Source organism: Pollicipes pollicipes, unplaced genomic scaffold (assembly GCF_011947565.3).
Source record: "Pollicipes pollicipes isolate AB1234 unplaced genomic scaffold, Ppol_2.1 Scaffold_3447;HRSCAF=4054_pilon_pilon_pilon, whole genome shotgun sequence".
Classification (NCBI taxonomy): domain Eukaryota; kingdom Metazoa; phylum Arthropoda; class Thecostraca; order Pollicipedomorpha; family Pollicipedidae; genus Pollicipes; species Pollicipes pollicipes.
The window spans coordinates 23,888,998-23,904,596 of record NW_023596297.1 but is presented as its reverse complement, the minus strand read 5'-3'; the positions used below and the strand labels follow the sequence as shown (position 1 = coordinate 23,904,596).

Genomic DNA, 15,599 nt, shown 5'->3' with positions numbered 1-15,599 from the left:
TCCGTGGGATTAGGGGCGACCGGTCTGTGTATAGGTCATCATTTATTCAACATGACCTTTGGGCTCTGTTATATTTAATGTTCGAAAGGCATGCGCCACGCTTATTCTCCCAGTTTTCTGTGATGTTTTGCTAAACCTGTCGGGAATGCGTTTGGCGACCCTCTGCGTTAAGTTACGGAAATTGTCCTGTTTCCGTATTCTGGTTAATGTTGCAACGCCATCGTTGTTTAGAGTTCCGGTAAAATCCTTTAAAAGCCCGGTACAGGCGATGACCTGTCATGCATTATACCATCCAGAGATTTTTCTGTCGCCGCTTGTGACTATCGTAATCCCGTCGATCGCCGTGTTAGCCTGATCGATTGTGTTTGCAGCACATCTGTCTGCTTAATACTCTTGCTGTTACATCAAGTAAAGACGTCTTTCGACGTGTCAGCCACCGTGCCCTAAAAAATCATGCCTGTTTACCGTTGTCGTCCCCAATGTCTTTAACACTACTTTTTTGTCTCAGAACATGCGGTAACCTCGTCGTCCGGAATATCAGACATGTTTGCCTCGGATTTCTGTACCGGCGACATTGGATAAGTTCGTTATTCCCTCCTCGGGATTCGCAGTTGCCTCATTTTTTATCGATAGCAGGCCCGCTAAGGCTATCAGTGTTGAACCGTATATTCTTGACTGCAATCTCAAATCCCAATGAAATACAAATATGCCGGGAACTCATGTGTCGGATACATGGCGTTCAGGCGAGTTTCGGAATTTGTACTATAATTTTTTTCCTTCTAATTTTTATATTTGGTGTGTAATTTGTCATCTCATCTGATATCCTAAGTTAAGAGGGTGTAGGTGTCTGTCTGCATATGTGCCCGTTTCTTTGGCCAGATGCGTTGCACGGGTGAACGCACGGGTTACCTGAAATAAGCACACGACGAGTGTAATCTTCTCGGCGATTTCCGATATAAATTCATACGGGTCCAATACCGGTGTCGGTTAGAGGTCGTGAGAGAGTGGAGCGTGTTTTGGCAAACAGTGGGGAGACGTTTTTCGTCTGTGTAAGTGAAACAAGAAATTCGAAGTCCAAGCCGTCGAAAACTGCTGCAAGGCTCGATTTCCGTGAAATTCGGTCGCGTGGCAGGTTTTTCTATAGTAATGATCTATGACACAAATACACGCGTATCTGGCGCCAAGTTCGGCTACAGTGCGCGCAAGAACGGCGTATTTTGGGGCTACCTCGGGGGACAGTTCCATAGATGAAGGGCGAAACAAGTTGTGCAAAGGCTAAACGAAGGCCCTACAACAACGGCTAAGCCATAGAGAACATGCCGCAAAGCTCGAGTAGTGCTGAATATAGCGTCTCCACTCCCAGGAGAATGTTGCTTGACGCAAGCGTGGAAAGCTTAGCAAAAACTGTTCGCGGCACGCCGTGCATCACTGGCTTGCGAACCAGTGGTATGTGGATTGAGGTAGTGCTACACCGGTGCGAACGGTAATGCGAACTATCCACGGAGTGGGAGCCATACCGAAATTATAACCATTAAGTGATCTGAGCGCATGGAATGGCATCACACTAACAGTGTGTCTTAGTGATTCATGGGTGTTAAATAGTTCAAAAATGTTAGCTGAGACCCACTTCATATTATTGAGACATGAGCCACTGTCATGTTGGTGTGAGCGCTGCGGGCACCGATTACATGGCCTCTTCGGGCATCGATACGTCCGGGAACCATTTGTTCTTTCCAATATGCTAAATTAAGGGCCCGTGTCGGTGTGTCTGTCTGTTTTCATGTGCGCATTTTTTCGCCAGATGCACGACACAGACAGGTCCACGGATTATCGTGGAGTTTGCAAAGGCGACGGGCCCAACCCTTGCCACAGCCCACGACATAAATTCATGCAGGTCTGTCACGGGTTTCGAATACAGCGCCCGCGGGGAGTGGGCTTATTTTACATTGTGCATTTATCAGGAATATGCTTCGCATGTGTGGTAGAAACAGACTGCACAAAGGCCAAGCTGTCGAAAACACAGTTTGTTCATGCAGCTGCGAGGAACATGACACACGGAGGAGCCGTACTAGTGTCTTTATTCCGGACGGCATTTAATAACTAGGAGAAAAGAGTGATGTTTCGATATTTCGGCTACAAACCTCTGTTGAAACAAATATGAGCAGTAGATTCAAAACTGCCTGCCAATTCCACTTGACTTTTAATTGTATTTTTGTAGGATTCCGCTGAGGAGGTCCAACAGGTAGCCCCCACCCAACCTCCCCCCCCCCCCCCTACATTTCAGCATGAAGCTTGTCAACGTCTTCCATAGCCTCCCAATAGTTTACGTCTCATAGTTTAGTTTACATACCCAATAGTTTACGTCAGACCCTCGAATCACCCGTACGCAAAGAATATCCACGTACTACTTGTGCAAAGGTTTACACCCCAAGCATTAAAGAACATTCGCCAAAAAAGTTAACCGCCTCAAACTTAATAGGCGGGATTTTGACAGATTTTTACCATTCCCTTCGTTGTTTTTGATGAGAACGAAGCCCGTAATCCGTCAACAAAGAATTGGATCTGTTTTTAAACGGATTAAGTACTGAACGGGTTCGTGCCCGCCTTGGTGCAAGTGCAGCCAAACGAATTGTGCCTGGCAGCCTTGCTCTTGACAAGCCACCTGCCAATGTGGCAGGTGTCCTTGGGAGAGGACGCCAGCCATCTGTAATGCACAGACGAGCTTTTCACGGCTCATCAAGTCCGTCAGGGACTTCAGGACTTGTCAAAGTCCGGCCTGGAACCCTCCACGTCTTCTTGGACTTCGCCTACCTTCACGTGAACCAAGACCGATTATTGGCAATGCTCCTTGTTGACAGGGCGGAGGGGCATGCGGGACTCGCATTTCAGCGCGTTGAGAGCCGGTGAGGTGTCAGGTGGCCAGGCTTCCAGTCCTGCCCCCATGCCGAGTGCGACACAAGTCATTCATGCCAGTTGCATGTCATTCATGCTAATTACAAAGCGCCAAGCGTCCATGCCAGTTGTGTTAACCCTCTGCAATAAAACAGGGTCATATCTTGGTATACGGTCCCAGGACATCCCCAGTACCTAAGTAGATTATGTGCCACCACCAGCCAAGCGAATCTCGGAGAGGGTCTCACCAGTTTCCGAAAACTGCATTTGATGCGTTTATATTTATGTCAATATTTTCATTAGAGCGGGGCTCAGACACAAATCATCAATATCAACTGGATGCTTAACCCCTGCAGAAGAACAGGGCCATCTCTCCGCGTGGCATCGAAGAGATCTGTAAAATATTTTTTTTTTTAAAGTCACGAATGATGCACAGGCCAGACCAAATGGTAGCCAAATCGAAACCATTGAGCCTTCCACAAAGAACAGCAAATATAGTTTACCTTCCTTTCACGCACAACATTCTTGTGTAAGACAGACTTTGGATCAGCTTCAGCTAGCCAACAACCGATCAACACATTGGGGAATCTTATAGCCAACGCTGATAAACAGTGAAGTAAGATTTCACCAGCTGCAAGAAGCTCGTTGAGATTCGTGCTCGAACCATCAGCTGCGGAGCCGTCAAACGATTCGTGATTTACCGTTACGATTGATGTATGTGTGCGATAGGAAAAAGCACGGAAAGACCTTGTGTGTTGTACGGGCTGAAGAGTAATGCAGGAGGACCGGAAACGTTATTCACTCAAATGCGTTTTTATTCATTGCTTTTCACGCATTTCCGCTAGGGGTTAGTCGGATCACAATCGTTCTCTACAAACTCAGACACCAATGAAAGAATGCATTGTGGTGAACATTTATCATGTTTGTGCCAAAACAAAACGCATATTTTTATATTTAAAGGGGAATCGGGGTCCCCTTTGCGAGCGCCAGTCCCAAAATAACCACCCATGCGAAGTCCACGCGTAAAGAAGCCTAAGGTTTGGTTGACGAGTCGTGCTAAACGTGGCGTTTGCGGATTTTGATCGGGCTTCCTTGGTTTGCGAAAACCGTGATAGTGTCCGATGTTGGTAAGGCCCCATGTATATGCTGCCCCCTCCCGCCGTGTCAATGCGACCCCTGCCTCTTCCAAACTAAGAAGCATAGAGCCTAGGAGTAAGCATCAATGGATCGGTCTCAATAGGATCGCGCGATGGTTAAAAGGTTTTGTTCTCAGCTCAGAAATAGATCCCATTATGTTAGGTCAAAGGTCAAATGTTCTGGAAAATCGTTCTTTTTCAGCTTCATACACTCACATGTGCGATGTCATGCTTCACAGTGACACGACACAGGCGTCTTCCTTGTTCAATTCTGAGGACGGTGGTGCGTAGTTGTATGCGTTAGCGCACATAGTTTTGATACATGACTCTACTATCGCAACAGTGCCGGCCCGCCGCCCGCGGTCCTTGAAATCGTCTTGTTGCCGCACGCCGCCCTCGCCGGCCGTAGATCGCCGTGCAGTGTTCTCAAAAACCTCCGCTGCTCCGAAACCAGGAATGCCAGGGATACGTTTTTTTGTGTCAAAACACGCGCAATGATGCCGCCTTTCGTAACTGACAATTTGGGCGCGATTTCACGACATGCCGAGGAGGTATCCTTAGGACAACTCGTGGGGAGCGGGTCGCACTGACAAACCTCCCCCCCCCCCCCCCCGCTATCAGGGCGAGGGTTAAGACGAACGCATTCTTGTGGTTCCTGATTGTCACCTGAGCTGCATAACACGTCCTCAGCGGTATATTCTCACAAAATGAGTTGAGGGGGGATGAACAGTGAAAAATGACCCAACCTTTCTCCAAAAAGCCAAAAAGGCGGATTCTCTTCGAATTTGGGCCACTTTCTTTCCCAATTTGTGGGGTGGGGGCGCTGGAGTTGAGGCGGTGACACGGGTTTTGAGTTGGGGGCATAACTTTCCTGGGGGTTTCCTGGACAAAATGGGGCCTCCTAATCTAGAGCAGTATGGTTATATATATATATATATATATATATATATATATATATATATATATATATATATATATGGATCAAAGGCTTTCTGGGCCCAATATATATATATACGGATCTCTTGATGCGGCGAAGGCGGTCCTAATTTTCGTGCCATACGTTTAGCTGCAATGTTTGTATATATCATATACAGGGCCTCCTGAGGCAGCAAAGGGGCTTCCCTTACACAGCATTGGTCTTCGTGATGTAGAGCATTACCTTCTTTTATTATAGAGTTGGCCTGAAGACCTAGGAAACGGATCTTTTGATGGATCAAAGGCTTTCTGGGCCCAATTTAATACTCGCTAGCTCGTTTTAGGGGCCACTTTGATCTTAATCTTCGTACCCTACGTTTAGCCGCGGTTCTTGTGGCTGGGAAAATGAGCTTCCACATTTTTTTACAGGGAGCAAAAAACATACTCCAATGTTTACTACAAAGTTTGTTACAAGGTTTGTTACTACCAGGTTTACTACAAAGTTTGTTACAAGGTTTGTTACTACCAGGTTTACTACAAAGTTTGTTACAAGGTTTGTTACTACCAGGTTTACTACATGCTCAAAAAAACATTCTTGAGGACAACTGTCCCTCTGCTCCCCCCCCCCTCCCTCCTGCTGAGGCCGCCTTTGGGCTGAAGCCCTTCCCTCAGTTGAGCAGAAAACTACGACTCTGCACGTCCTCAATCAGCACTTACCCGACACGTGTACACACGGCCGAAGTGCCCCGCACTCGACCCGGCCGGCTCGTCCAATCGCCTGCGGGCAGATTGCGACAGCCAATGGGAGTCGAGGTGATTACGTAAGTCTGGGCACCATAAATACGGCGCCCGGCCTCTGGCGCCCCAGTCTGTTCCGCGTCGTCAGTGTACGTCCGAACAGCTGGTCCGTGTTCGTTTTCAGCTGTTCAGCCTGCTCGTAGCCCGTCTACTCAAGATTCATCATGGCGAACATCAGTCAGTGCCGTCAGAACTTCCATGAGGAGTCCGAGGCTGGGATCAACAAGCAGATCAACATGGAGCTGTTTGCCAGCTACACGTACTTGTCCATGGTGAGACTGCTCCCGTACTTTTTGCCGAGTGCTATACTGTCCTACAATCTGGCCCCACCCGCCAGCGTGATTGACACGTTCAAGCGGCCGAAATTGCTATTCAAAGGTGGGGATGTATTACTCAATTTATCCTGCTCCCTACTAGTGTGATAAAGCTGCCGGTTCCGCTCGTGTCGAGCGATAGTTATGGGCGTTCACATTCAATATTGCTTACGTCACTGCCCCACGGCTTTTCTTGGCAGCCAAAACTTGTTTGGCCGCGTCGCTGGTGGCGCCGCCTGGCCATGCGGCAGCAATGGCGGTGGATCGATGCACACAGACGCGTCGACCTTGGCCGGCTTCTCCGCAGTTGCCGCACGTGGCCGGGGCTGCGTAATTCTGTCAAAGATGGGGAAGGCTGATGGCCATGGGTCGTGTTCAAGGCCCCATGCCTGCTGCCGGAAGTAGTTCCGGCAGGTTCTGCCGCGTTGAAGGTGCGCCAAGGCGTCGGCTGGATAAAGGGCCGGAATCAAAAGCTTATATGCCATGCATACGTAGTAGTATTGCCAACCTCGGGCGCTGGTCTGCTCATGAAAAGGGGTTGGCGGCGACAAGGTGATGATTTATGGGCGAGTTTCCACTTTACTGGGAATATACGAATGGCACATCGCATGCGTTGACGCTCCCGGTGGCCACTGTAAACTGCTACTGACGCTCGCCCCGGCGGTTCGTCCGTCCGCAGGCCTACTACTTCGACCGGGACGACGTGGCCTTCCCGGGCTTCTATGCCTACTTCAAGAAGCAGTCTGATGAGGAGCGCGAGCACGCGCAGAAGCTGATGAAGTTTCAGAACCAGCGCGGCGGCCGGGTGGTGCTGCAGGACGTCATGAAACCGGCCCAGGACGCCTGGGGCAGCCCACTGGAGGCCGTGCAGGCGGCGCTCGAGCTGGAGAAGACTGTGAATCAGTCGCTGCTCAACCTGCACAAGGTCGCCGACTCGCACACTGACCCGCAGATGTGCGACTTCATTGAGACCGAGTTCCTCACCGAACAGGTACGATAACTCCCTCCGCACGCTGGATAACCTCCCCAAGAGATATCGCGTTCTGGGTCGTGGTGTTTATCCGCGGCGCCTTGGCCCTGACTAATAACGATTGGCTATCTCTAAGACAGATGTCCGGTGTGAACTCTTTAGTTTGTTTTAGATGAGGTTAAGACGTTTCTGTGTATATTTAACAAGCGGTTTTTTTATTCCCCGACTTTTTCGGGGGATATTTCTACCAAAAAAGCTCTTCTTGTGTTATCCAATGACTGCTGCTATTTTACGTCACTTCCAGGTGATCTTGCTCACCGTAGCATTTCTCGTAGCAGAAATGCCGCCAGGTTTGCGAGAACACTCTATGTCGCCTCGTGCCCACATTGCACTTTTCCACTCACCATGAGAAGCACGGTTGTAGTTTCCTATCCGTTCAGAAAGAGGAAAATTATCAAGTCGTGCGAGAGTCATCAATATTGTCACCATCACGGGTTGTCACCCTCGCGACCCCGCGCGCTGCCTGCGCGGGGTCATCCACTGCCACCCTGACTCACACGCTGTCTCGCCCCAGGTGGAGGCCATCAAGGAGCTGGGCGACATGATCACTCGCATGCAGCGTGCCGGGCCCAACCTGGGCGAGTACATCTTCGACCGCGACATGAAGTAGGCGTGCGGCCCGTGCTGGCGGCAGGCGGCGACCATGTCCGGCGCGGCCGGGGGACCGCGGGCAGCGGTCCCGGCCGTCCGTCCGGCCCAACCCACCCGACCCAGACGAATGTTCCGCCAGTCGCAGGAATATACTGGGCTAGCTGACGGGCTTGTTTGTGCGCTTTGGAGAGGGGATAGAATGACAGAAATGCGAGATACCACAGAGATTCTGCGGCCAGCTTGGGACAGCAGACTACGGTCTGTCAAAGTGGGCACCACTGCGATTTGAAGCCCCGCACTCGACAGGAGCTCCAATGAATCAACGTAATCAACGGTCTGGTCTGCGGAAAGAACAACGCTGGTTGCGTGCGGAAAAGAAAATGAACCTGGCGGATGAGCCGCTGCCCGTCAGCTTGGATACTTATGGATCAGTATTGGCTTGTGAAGTGCGGCGCCGAACAGTAATCTCAAATATGGCAGCATAATGGCAGCGATATGGTAGTGGGGTCGTCTGAGCGAGAATCCGCAAACGTGGCACACACGTCTTCTGCGAGGTTGAGGGAGAGAAGGCACATTTCAGAACGCGGAGGCTTTTCTTCTTCCGTAAGATATTAACGCGACATCCGATTTTTATTTAAAGGGATCCGGTGGACGTACAGGGTGGAGTTGGATATAACGTTCCAACTTGAAGGGATCCGATGGACGTACAGGGTGGAGTTGGATATAACGTTCTAACTTGAAAGGTATTCAGATTCAGACATTCGCGGGCCAACCGGATGCGCCGAAAAATGCTCTAAAGCAACACAGGTTATCAGGAAGAAGAAAAAAATGTACTAACCCACCAACATTGAAACGTGCTGGGGGATCAATTTCCCCCACCCCCGGAGCTTTTCCAGAATTTTTTCCAATGGCGGCGTAGCCGCGCGAAACTTTGCACAGCTGTCGGCAATCGATTAGCATGGTTTGTGTTGCACACAATTTTCATGCACCGTGCGAGGTCCCCGAGTTATGGCAAGTCGAGGTCAGGCGGTGGCCGTCAGCGAAGACATTTTCTACAAAATCGTCAATCTGATATGGCCACCGGCTCTTGGACGGAGACGCGCGTCCCGACGGCAGTTTTTAGGTGGCAAAATAAACGAATTTGGGGTCGAGACCAATCTTAAACAGTCATCCCAACAAATCTCAACTAATCTGCTTTTTTACCGGACAGCTTGCGGTGTGGGGGTGTTTCTGGTGTACATCTCGAAGTGATGGATAACTGAGACCTGGTCAGACACCCCCCACGGACTGAGTATATGGGGGGGAGGGGGCAGGAAGGTCGAGAGCCCTCTCATAAGGGGCTTTCTTGATCGGAATTTCGGTAATGTACGGGAGGTGTAGGGCCTTCGAGTAAGGAAAAAAGAACACAAAGACTCGGGCACTGATCGTGCCTCGGTGGGAAAAACTGCGCCAGCACTGCTGCTGGTCACCAGCACGCAAACGTTTCCACACCGTCTTGAGCTGATGGAACCACCATCAGCAGCAGACCACCGGGGTCGCAACGGCAGCGGAAGCAACAACCCTCGACCAGTGCCGCACGCACAGCTGGCCGGTGGCGGTGATCCCGCGGCTCTGGCGTGGTACGACTTCGACCGGATTTGTACCGCTGCCTCAAAAAGGCATAAAATTACCCTTGCTCCAACACTGCTGGAGAAAGTCGTTGTTTGTGTGCATTATTGGCCGACACGTCGCAGTTATTACATAACTCGCTATGGAAAATCAAGCCGGAAGTAAAACTATACCACGCTGTGTGGTTTACACCACACTTGTTGGCCCTGGGCAATTCCATCATTTCGCATCCGAGGTCAAGTTAAGTTTGAGTAAAAAAAACTCACGATGAGAATGGAGCCGATTAGAACCCGCGCAAACATGCAAGCAAGCAAGCAAACCAAACAGGTGCGCCAACCTCTCGATTACAGGCTTGCGGTGCATCATTATCACGTCTCCCAGGCAGCGCACACTTCCTCGGATGCTAAGTATGAGCGAATTACCCAGCGTCACGGCCACGTAATGCTGCCAGTCAGCTCAGTATTGTCAGCAGCGCGTCTGAATGTCCCTCACAAGATCGCCACCAGAGCAGAGCATTTCCGCCACGCGTCTACACGGGAGAATAATACACGACGGAACAAGTGAAGCGAGGAATCGTCCTCGAAGCACGCAGCGCAGCAAACGCCATTGAGAGGTACATCTGCATCAATGTCGACCACTCCCGCGAAAGACTCGAGGCAACAAGACAGCATTTAAGTCACATTCCGCGACGAAGGGTACAGCATCCCCACACAACCAGCCAACGACAGACGGAAAGACGCGTCAAAGATCACAGACTCCCAAGCGGGGCCGTCGCTGCACGGCTCCAGACGCGTCCGACTCGCCGCAGCCGGGCGCCGAAGTCATCCACTGCCATCTGTCGGGAACCGAGCCAACTACAGGTGGTCCGCCGCTGGGGGCGTAGTCAGACGTCTACAGGGTGTCGCCAGCAGCGGTGGTGGTAGGCGCGTGCGAGAGATCCTCAAAGGAGGAGCCCGAGGAGCCGCTGCCGGTTGGCGCAGGCTGCTCTCCGCTGCCCGATTGGGCAGCCGTGCCGCCTCCTGCCGGCAACGAGGGCGCGTGTCACCGAGCGCCCGGACGTGCGGGCCATCTGCGCTACCTCGGAACGCCGTCCCGAGCACAGCTGGCCGGTAGGGTGACGCGCGGCAGTTCTGACCTTCGAACTACTCGGCAATGCCGACATCGACCAGCCGCTGCCAACAGCAGCCTAAGCTACTGCATGTTTCACATCCGTGAATAATTACTGGCTCGGACGAATGTCACGGACACGAAGCTAAAGAAAACATGCGAAACTCGAACATGTCTTATCAGGGATCCCAGGCAGGAAGGCATGGCAAAGCTCACTACATATACGCGACCAAACAAAAATAGACGGCGTCAACGCAATCAATCCTCCGTCAAGGAGCCCCTGTGCCACTTTCCAGATACTTTCATGTCTCCGGGACACATTTGAAGTCTTCCAGGAATATCAGCGGCCGTACCGTCGGCCGAGAGGTCCTCATCGTCCTCGGTCAGCCGCTGGTCTGACTCGGCCGGTTCCTCGGTCGCCTCAGGCACCAGGAAATCCTCCTGCTGCGTCAGCGGTGCCACAAACCGGATCTCGTCCGCGTCGTACAGCTCAATCATGGGCCAGGCACAGAGGCTGGACCGCTGCCAGCAGAGCGAGACCGTCATCAAGCGCAAAGAGCAGGCCAATGTTGACGCGGCGTGGTGTTAGTAAACGTGACGACAGATCCAGCGCACGGAAAGAGGCGAGGAATTAGCGTCATCGAGCTTGAATATACAGACTCATTTGGACACCCAATACGAGTGATGCATCCAAGATCCCAAATACCCGTCAACCAGAAAGATCGAGCAACACGCCACTCCCACTCACCTTGATGTACTCCTTGAGGGCGGGGTACACCTTCCAGATGGCCAGGACGATCGATAGGGTGGCCTTGTAGGGGAAGGACGCCAGGACGGCGTGCTCGATGGCCGGGAAGGTGGCCACCTTGAAGCCGTAGCGCGCCACCCGCTGGCGCACGCCCTCCGGCTCCGGCTTGATGCCATCACTGAGGATGGCGCCCACCGCATACCGCAACTCGTATGCGTTCACCTGCCGGAGGTACAGCGAGACCCGCTGGAACGGCGCCCACGCAAGCACGCACAGACGGGAGCCAGCGCGCGCGGCAGCAGGGCGACGCACTGGCGTTTCGTGGACCAGCTGGCACGGATGGGAAGGACAGCTTTAACTGGCGACGCAGGGTGCTGCAAGAACATCAGCTGATACTTATACCAAACAGTGGTCTTCAGGAACTGCATAGCAAATGGCGACATATATTTCAATGTGTTTCTATCTATACTGAGTTTCCTTACCCTCTCTGGGTCATCATAGTAGAACCCAATGGTTTTCAGCTCAGGAGCAATGCTGTAGATTTCTGTGAAAAAGTGTCCACAGCCTTTGTAGGGGCCACGGTTGAATTTATAACAAATTGTCAACTCCCGGAAAGGGGGAGTACCTGATTTAACATCTACCTCACTGAATAGGCCCAGGTGCCCCAAGAAAACAAGAAGAGTAAGCAGAATCAGGACTGCCAGGACTATGCACACTAGGATCATAGTGCTGATTTCCATTTTCTATCACTTGCCAGGTCACCTCTTCTGGAACAGATAAGAGCATGTTATGCACCATCAAGTCAGCAATATGTTACCAAAGAGAAAAAATATCCACCAATGGAACAAAAAGGCAACTTTCTGAAAACAGCTTGACTTAAACAGCAAGGCACTCAGTAAGTTATCAGCTGACATCTGGGACTAGCTCAACCAAAAACAGACCTTTAAAATGACTTGGTGATAATTGATGTGCTGTGTGATATGTGTAGAATGTTTCTAGTGCAGTGCAATTGCACCTATACTCTGAAGAGGGCCAACCCAGGAAGGGTAAGAAATCATGGCCACTTATCCCAAGCTCCCTTACTCAAGAAATATGCAGTACTGGTGGAAAGCTGAATACTGGATGCCAGTGACTAGAACATTATTACAACTGCACCAGTGCCATTTATTCCAGCCAGGATCCCAACCAGGACTTGAAAGCCACACTACCAGTGGGCAGTCAATGTTGAGGGACCCATCCCTTCCTCTCTCACACTTTTGTTTTGCATCACAGATGGCTCTGAACATATTTGCCAAGCTCCCCCTCCCTACCTGACTGTGAAAATAAATGACACTAAACATGCATGACACATGTCTGACACTGAATGACACACATGTCTGACCTTGCATGACACATGTATGACATTGCATGGCAGATGTCTGAAATTGCATGACACATGTGTCTGACTTTTGAGCATTGTCACATCAATGCTCAAAAGTCTGATACATGGTGGCCATCAATGTCTGCACAAAGCTAGCATTTCAAGAAAGTGTGGCATTGTACAGGTTAATTTCAGGCAAGTAGCTTTAAAAATATGTTCCCTAAAAATCATTGCAAAATCAGACGCAATTTGTCTGGATGTGATTTCAGTGAATGTTAATTTTAGGCAAATACACTTTGAAATATTTTTACAGATATAATTAAAAGCTTAGCATAATTTGAGACAGCCTGAATTTGGCACACATAAGATTAAGGTTACAGACCTTGTGTAGGCATCCACACAGTGGATTTGTGTAAACTGAAACTCCTCCCACACATGGCCCCCACTGTCTTAATTAAAATGCCACCTGCCCCTTAATCAAGTCACCTTAGTTAATAATCCTATACAAGTTGAAAAAGCTGTAACTCCCCAGTCCTGGCACATCACACTGAAAACAATGCTTGCCCAGTGTATTATTGTTGTTTTGCTTGCACTTGCAGCTTTGATACAAAATGGAGGAAACTATTTTGGACCCATCCTGCTAATTCAGTAGACTGCTCAGAATAGCCCAAAACTTTGCAAACAGATGCAGTGTAATCTCCTGAGCACATTGAGCACAAAACCTCTGACCAGTATGCCTTATTATCTGATATATACCATTAAAAACATATAAATACAAAGGCTGACTTTTAACTCTTGAAAATTGGGTGTTGGTAGATAGTGGCCTCCTGACTACAGTCAACACAAATCTTGGGTGGTAGTGCAAGATGAAATTTGGTTTTGGCTGTTTGGGAAAGAACAAAAATTATAAATCACAACTTGTAATCAGAACAAACCATCACAGGTGGATTTACACTGCATCTTCAACTGGTACTTTGGGACATTGTTTAGCAGTGGTTAATAGTAAGTGCTTGAGTGTGTGCATCCTTCCTACATGTAGCCTCACATCTACTGTACCTTCTAAAGCTATGGAGGTCATCAAAAATGGTTTATACTGATAACCAGGCTCTAAAAGTCAGTCTCAACTAATGCTAATAGAAACCAATATTTAAGATTTTGTCTACCTGTCACATCATTCCCAGAGCACATCAACACACATCTCTGATTAAAAGGTCATGAAAGCCAGAATAATAGGAAAGGGAGCATCTCAGACATAGTAACTAGCTGAGCTACCTTCCAGCCAAGTCTCGGTTTGCACTGGTGTTGATATTACCTTGGCTGCAAGGTACCTTTCTGACTTAAGGGGCAGATGCCGGGGCAATGATACCCATCTAGGTTTCTACTGACCTAGACATATTTTCATTGAGAGCAGGGGTGTGGTTTTCTATTCATTCAGTTGGATGGGACTCCCGCTACTCCCCTCCAACCTTGGGAATAAATTTGGTCAAATCCAGTGCCAACACAGCTTACACCATTTACTTAGGTTCAACAATTGTCTCTGCTCAACAGTCCACAGTTATGTCCAAAAATGTACCACCTAGGACGTCAGACTACTGCGTGACAGGGAATCCGAGGTCAATGTGGCTATGGCGGAGGAATTATCTCCTCACAGATCAAGTAGCCCGACAAGTACGCCCCACGTGGTAAGCACTACCACATCTACTCACCGACGTTGAGTCTTTAAAAAAAAAATATTAGGGTACGACGCTGAGCTGATTCGATATGTCAGCCTTATCTGTATTAACGACTAACCCGAACCCCGATGTACCGCTCCCACGCTGCTCTCCTCAACACCACGCCGGAAAGCCACAGAAATGGCGCGCTGAGAGTGGCGGTCTTCAACGACGGGCCCTTGGACAGGCCCCTGTCAGTTGTAAATCAGTTTTGATATTGCTTTTCTACGATCTTTTCGGTGTTGTGAAAATAATTTTCATCGGCAAAACCCAGCATGGATGAAATTAAACTCATACAAAATGCAGATTAATATCTAAATACAACACTATAAGTTCTGTCCAACGGAAAACAAGAAACTGTACTTTAGCTTTACACTCGCATCATGACTTGTTGGCGGCGCTATCAAAATACAAAAAGTATGCTTTTAGTCAATGCAATCTTAGTACGCTTACATTCTGCATTTTGGCCGGGTTTTTTTTCTCTCCAATGCTAAATCCTACCCAAGATGGCATGATCTTCAGTGGCGGTAGGCTCAGAGTGGGAGATTGCCTGCAGCTAATTTTGGTGGTTTTGGGAGTTTTCGGTGACCTTCGACCTGGATCAAGGTGACCATGCAATGTAAAGGTTAGAATATCGATTACGGCATATCGGTTGGTGAAGGTTTGATGCTGAAAGGCGCTCTAGACTCGGAGCATGGGTTGTCTGCAAACTAATTGCAGATGGATTGGGCCGTTTTTGGTGACCTTCGACCTGACCCGAGACCACTGTATTAGGAGGGAGAAGATATCGACCATGGCGTATCGACTGGTGAGGGTTTCATACTGATCGGTGCCATGGGCTCGGAACATACGGTTGTCTGCAGTCACCTGGTGGTTTGGGGAGTTTTGGGCGACCTTCAACCTGATCCAGGGTCACCATATTCTGGAGGAAATACGATGCCATCTGTGGTACATCGGTTGGTGAGGGTTTGGTGCCGATCCGTCCCATAGACTCGGAGCGTGGGATTATCTGCAAACTAATTTCATGCGGTTTGGCCGATTTTGCTGACCTTCGACTTGACCCAAAGTCACCATGTTTCGGACATAATAGGGTGTCGACTATGGCACATTGATTGGTTAAGAAAAGGCAAGACACCGGAAGGTCACGATGTGGCGTTGTGCCAGGTTCTGCGCCGGCGAAGTGATGCAGGTCTCAAGGAAGACAGAGCAAATGTTTACTTTCGGACGGAAAGCGTGACTTGCTTGGGTCACGAAGTCAGTGGGAAAGGTGTGGAGACCACGGATGATAAGATCGCGGCCATAACGGGTGCTCCAGAGCCGCAAGATGTCTCCGAGCTTTAATGCTGGTTAGGACTAAGCAACTATTATGGCAAAATGCTGCACGTTGG

The 15,599-nt window shown here is 49.7% G+C and overlaps 2 protein-coding genes across 7 annotated transcripts; one reads left to right on the top strand and one right to left on the bottom strand.

Moving 5' to 3' along the window:
- The first annotated feature begins 5,826 nt into the window (after window positions 1-5,826).
- LOC119091949 (soma ferritin) lies at window positions 5,827-7,841 on the top strand. Its single transcript, XM_037214883.1, has 3 exons — window positions 5,827-6,013; window positions 6,735-7,046; window positions 7,600-7,841. The coding sequence occupies exons 1-3, from the start codon at window positions 5,906-5,908 to the stop codon at window positions 7,693-7,695; spliced, it is 516 nt and encodes a 171-aa protein (XP_037070778.1). The 5' UTR covers window positions 5,827-5,905; the 3' UTR covers window positions 7,696-7,841.
- A 1,526-nt stretch (window positions 7,842-9,367) lies between these two features.
- On the bottom strand, window positions 9,368-14,381 carry LOC119091947 (testis-expressed protein 264). Of its 6 annotated transcripts, none has more exons than XM_037214878.1 (5): window positions 14,291-14,381; window positions 11,622-11,903; window positions 11,140-11,361; window positions 10,745-10,913; window positions 9,368-10,303 (listed from the first exon to the last, which is right to left on the bottom strand). In XM_037214878.1, the coding sequence occupies exons 2-5, from the start codon at window positions 11,877-11,879 to the stop codon at window positions 10,176-10,178; spliced, it is 777 nt and encodes a 258-aa protein (XP_037070773.1). In that variant the 5' UTR covers window positions 11,880-11,903; window positions 14,291-14,381; the 3' UTR covers window positions 9,368-10,175. The 6 variants fall into 6 exon arrangements, with proteins under 6 accessions (XP_037070773.1, XP_037070772.1, XP_037070775.1 ...); XM_037214877.1 differs by having other exon boundaries at window positions 11,622-11,906; window positions 14,291-14,358; XM_037214880.1 differs by having other exon boundaries at window positions 11,622-11,906; window positions 14,307-14,354.
- Window positions 14,382-15,599: the final 1,218 nt, after the last annotated feature.

Excerpts from the sequence above, each read along its gene's own strand:
- LOC119091949 (XM_037214883.1), top strand. The coding sequence starts at position 5,906 with ATGGCGAACATCAGTCAGTGCCGTCAGAACTTCCATGAGGAGTCCGAG. Across the intron at positions 6,014-6,734 it reads GCTACACGTACTTGTCCATG|GCCTACTACTTCGACCGGGA; the intron begins GTGAGACTGCTC and ends GTCCGTCCGCAG. Across the intron at positions 7,047-7,599 it reads CCGAGTTCCTCACCGAACAG|GTGGAGGCCATCAAGGAGCT; the intron begins GTACGATAACTC and ends GTCTCGCCCCAG.
- LOC119091947 (XM_037214878.1), bottom strand. The coding sequence starts at position 11,879 with ATGGAAATCAGCACTATGATCCTAGTGTGCATAGTCCTGGCAGTCCTG. Across the intron at positions 11,362-11,621 it reads ACTATGATGACCCAGAGAGG|GTGAACGCATACGAGTTGCG; the intron begins GTAAGGAAACTC and ends TACCTCCGGCAG. Across the intron at positions 10,914-11,139 it reads CCCTCAAGGAGTACATCAAG|CGGTCCAGCCTCTGTGCCTG; the intron begins GTGAGTGGGAGT and ends CTCTGCTGGCAG.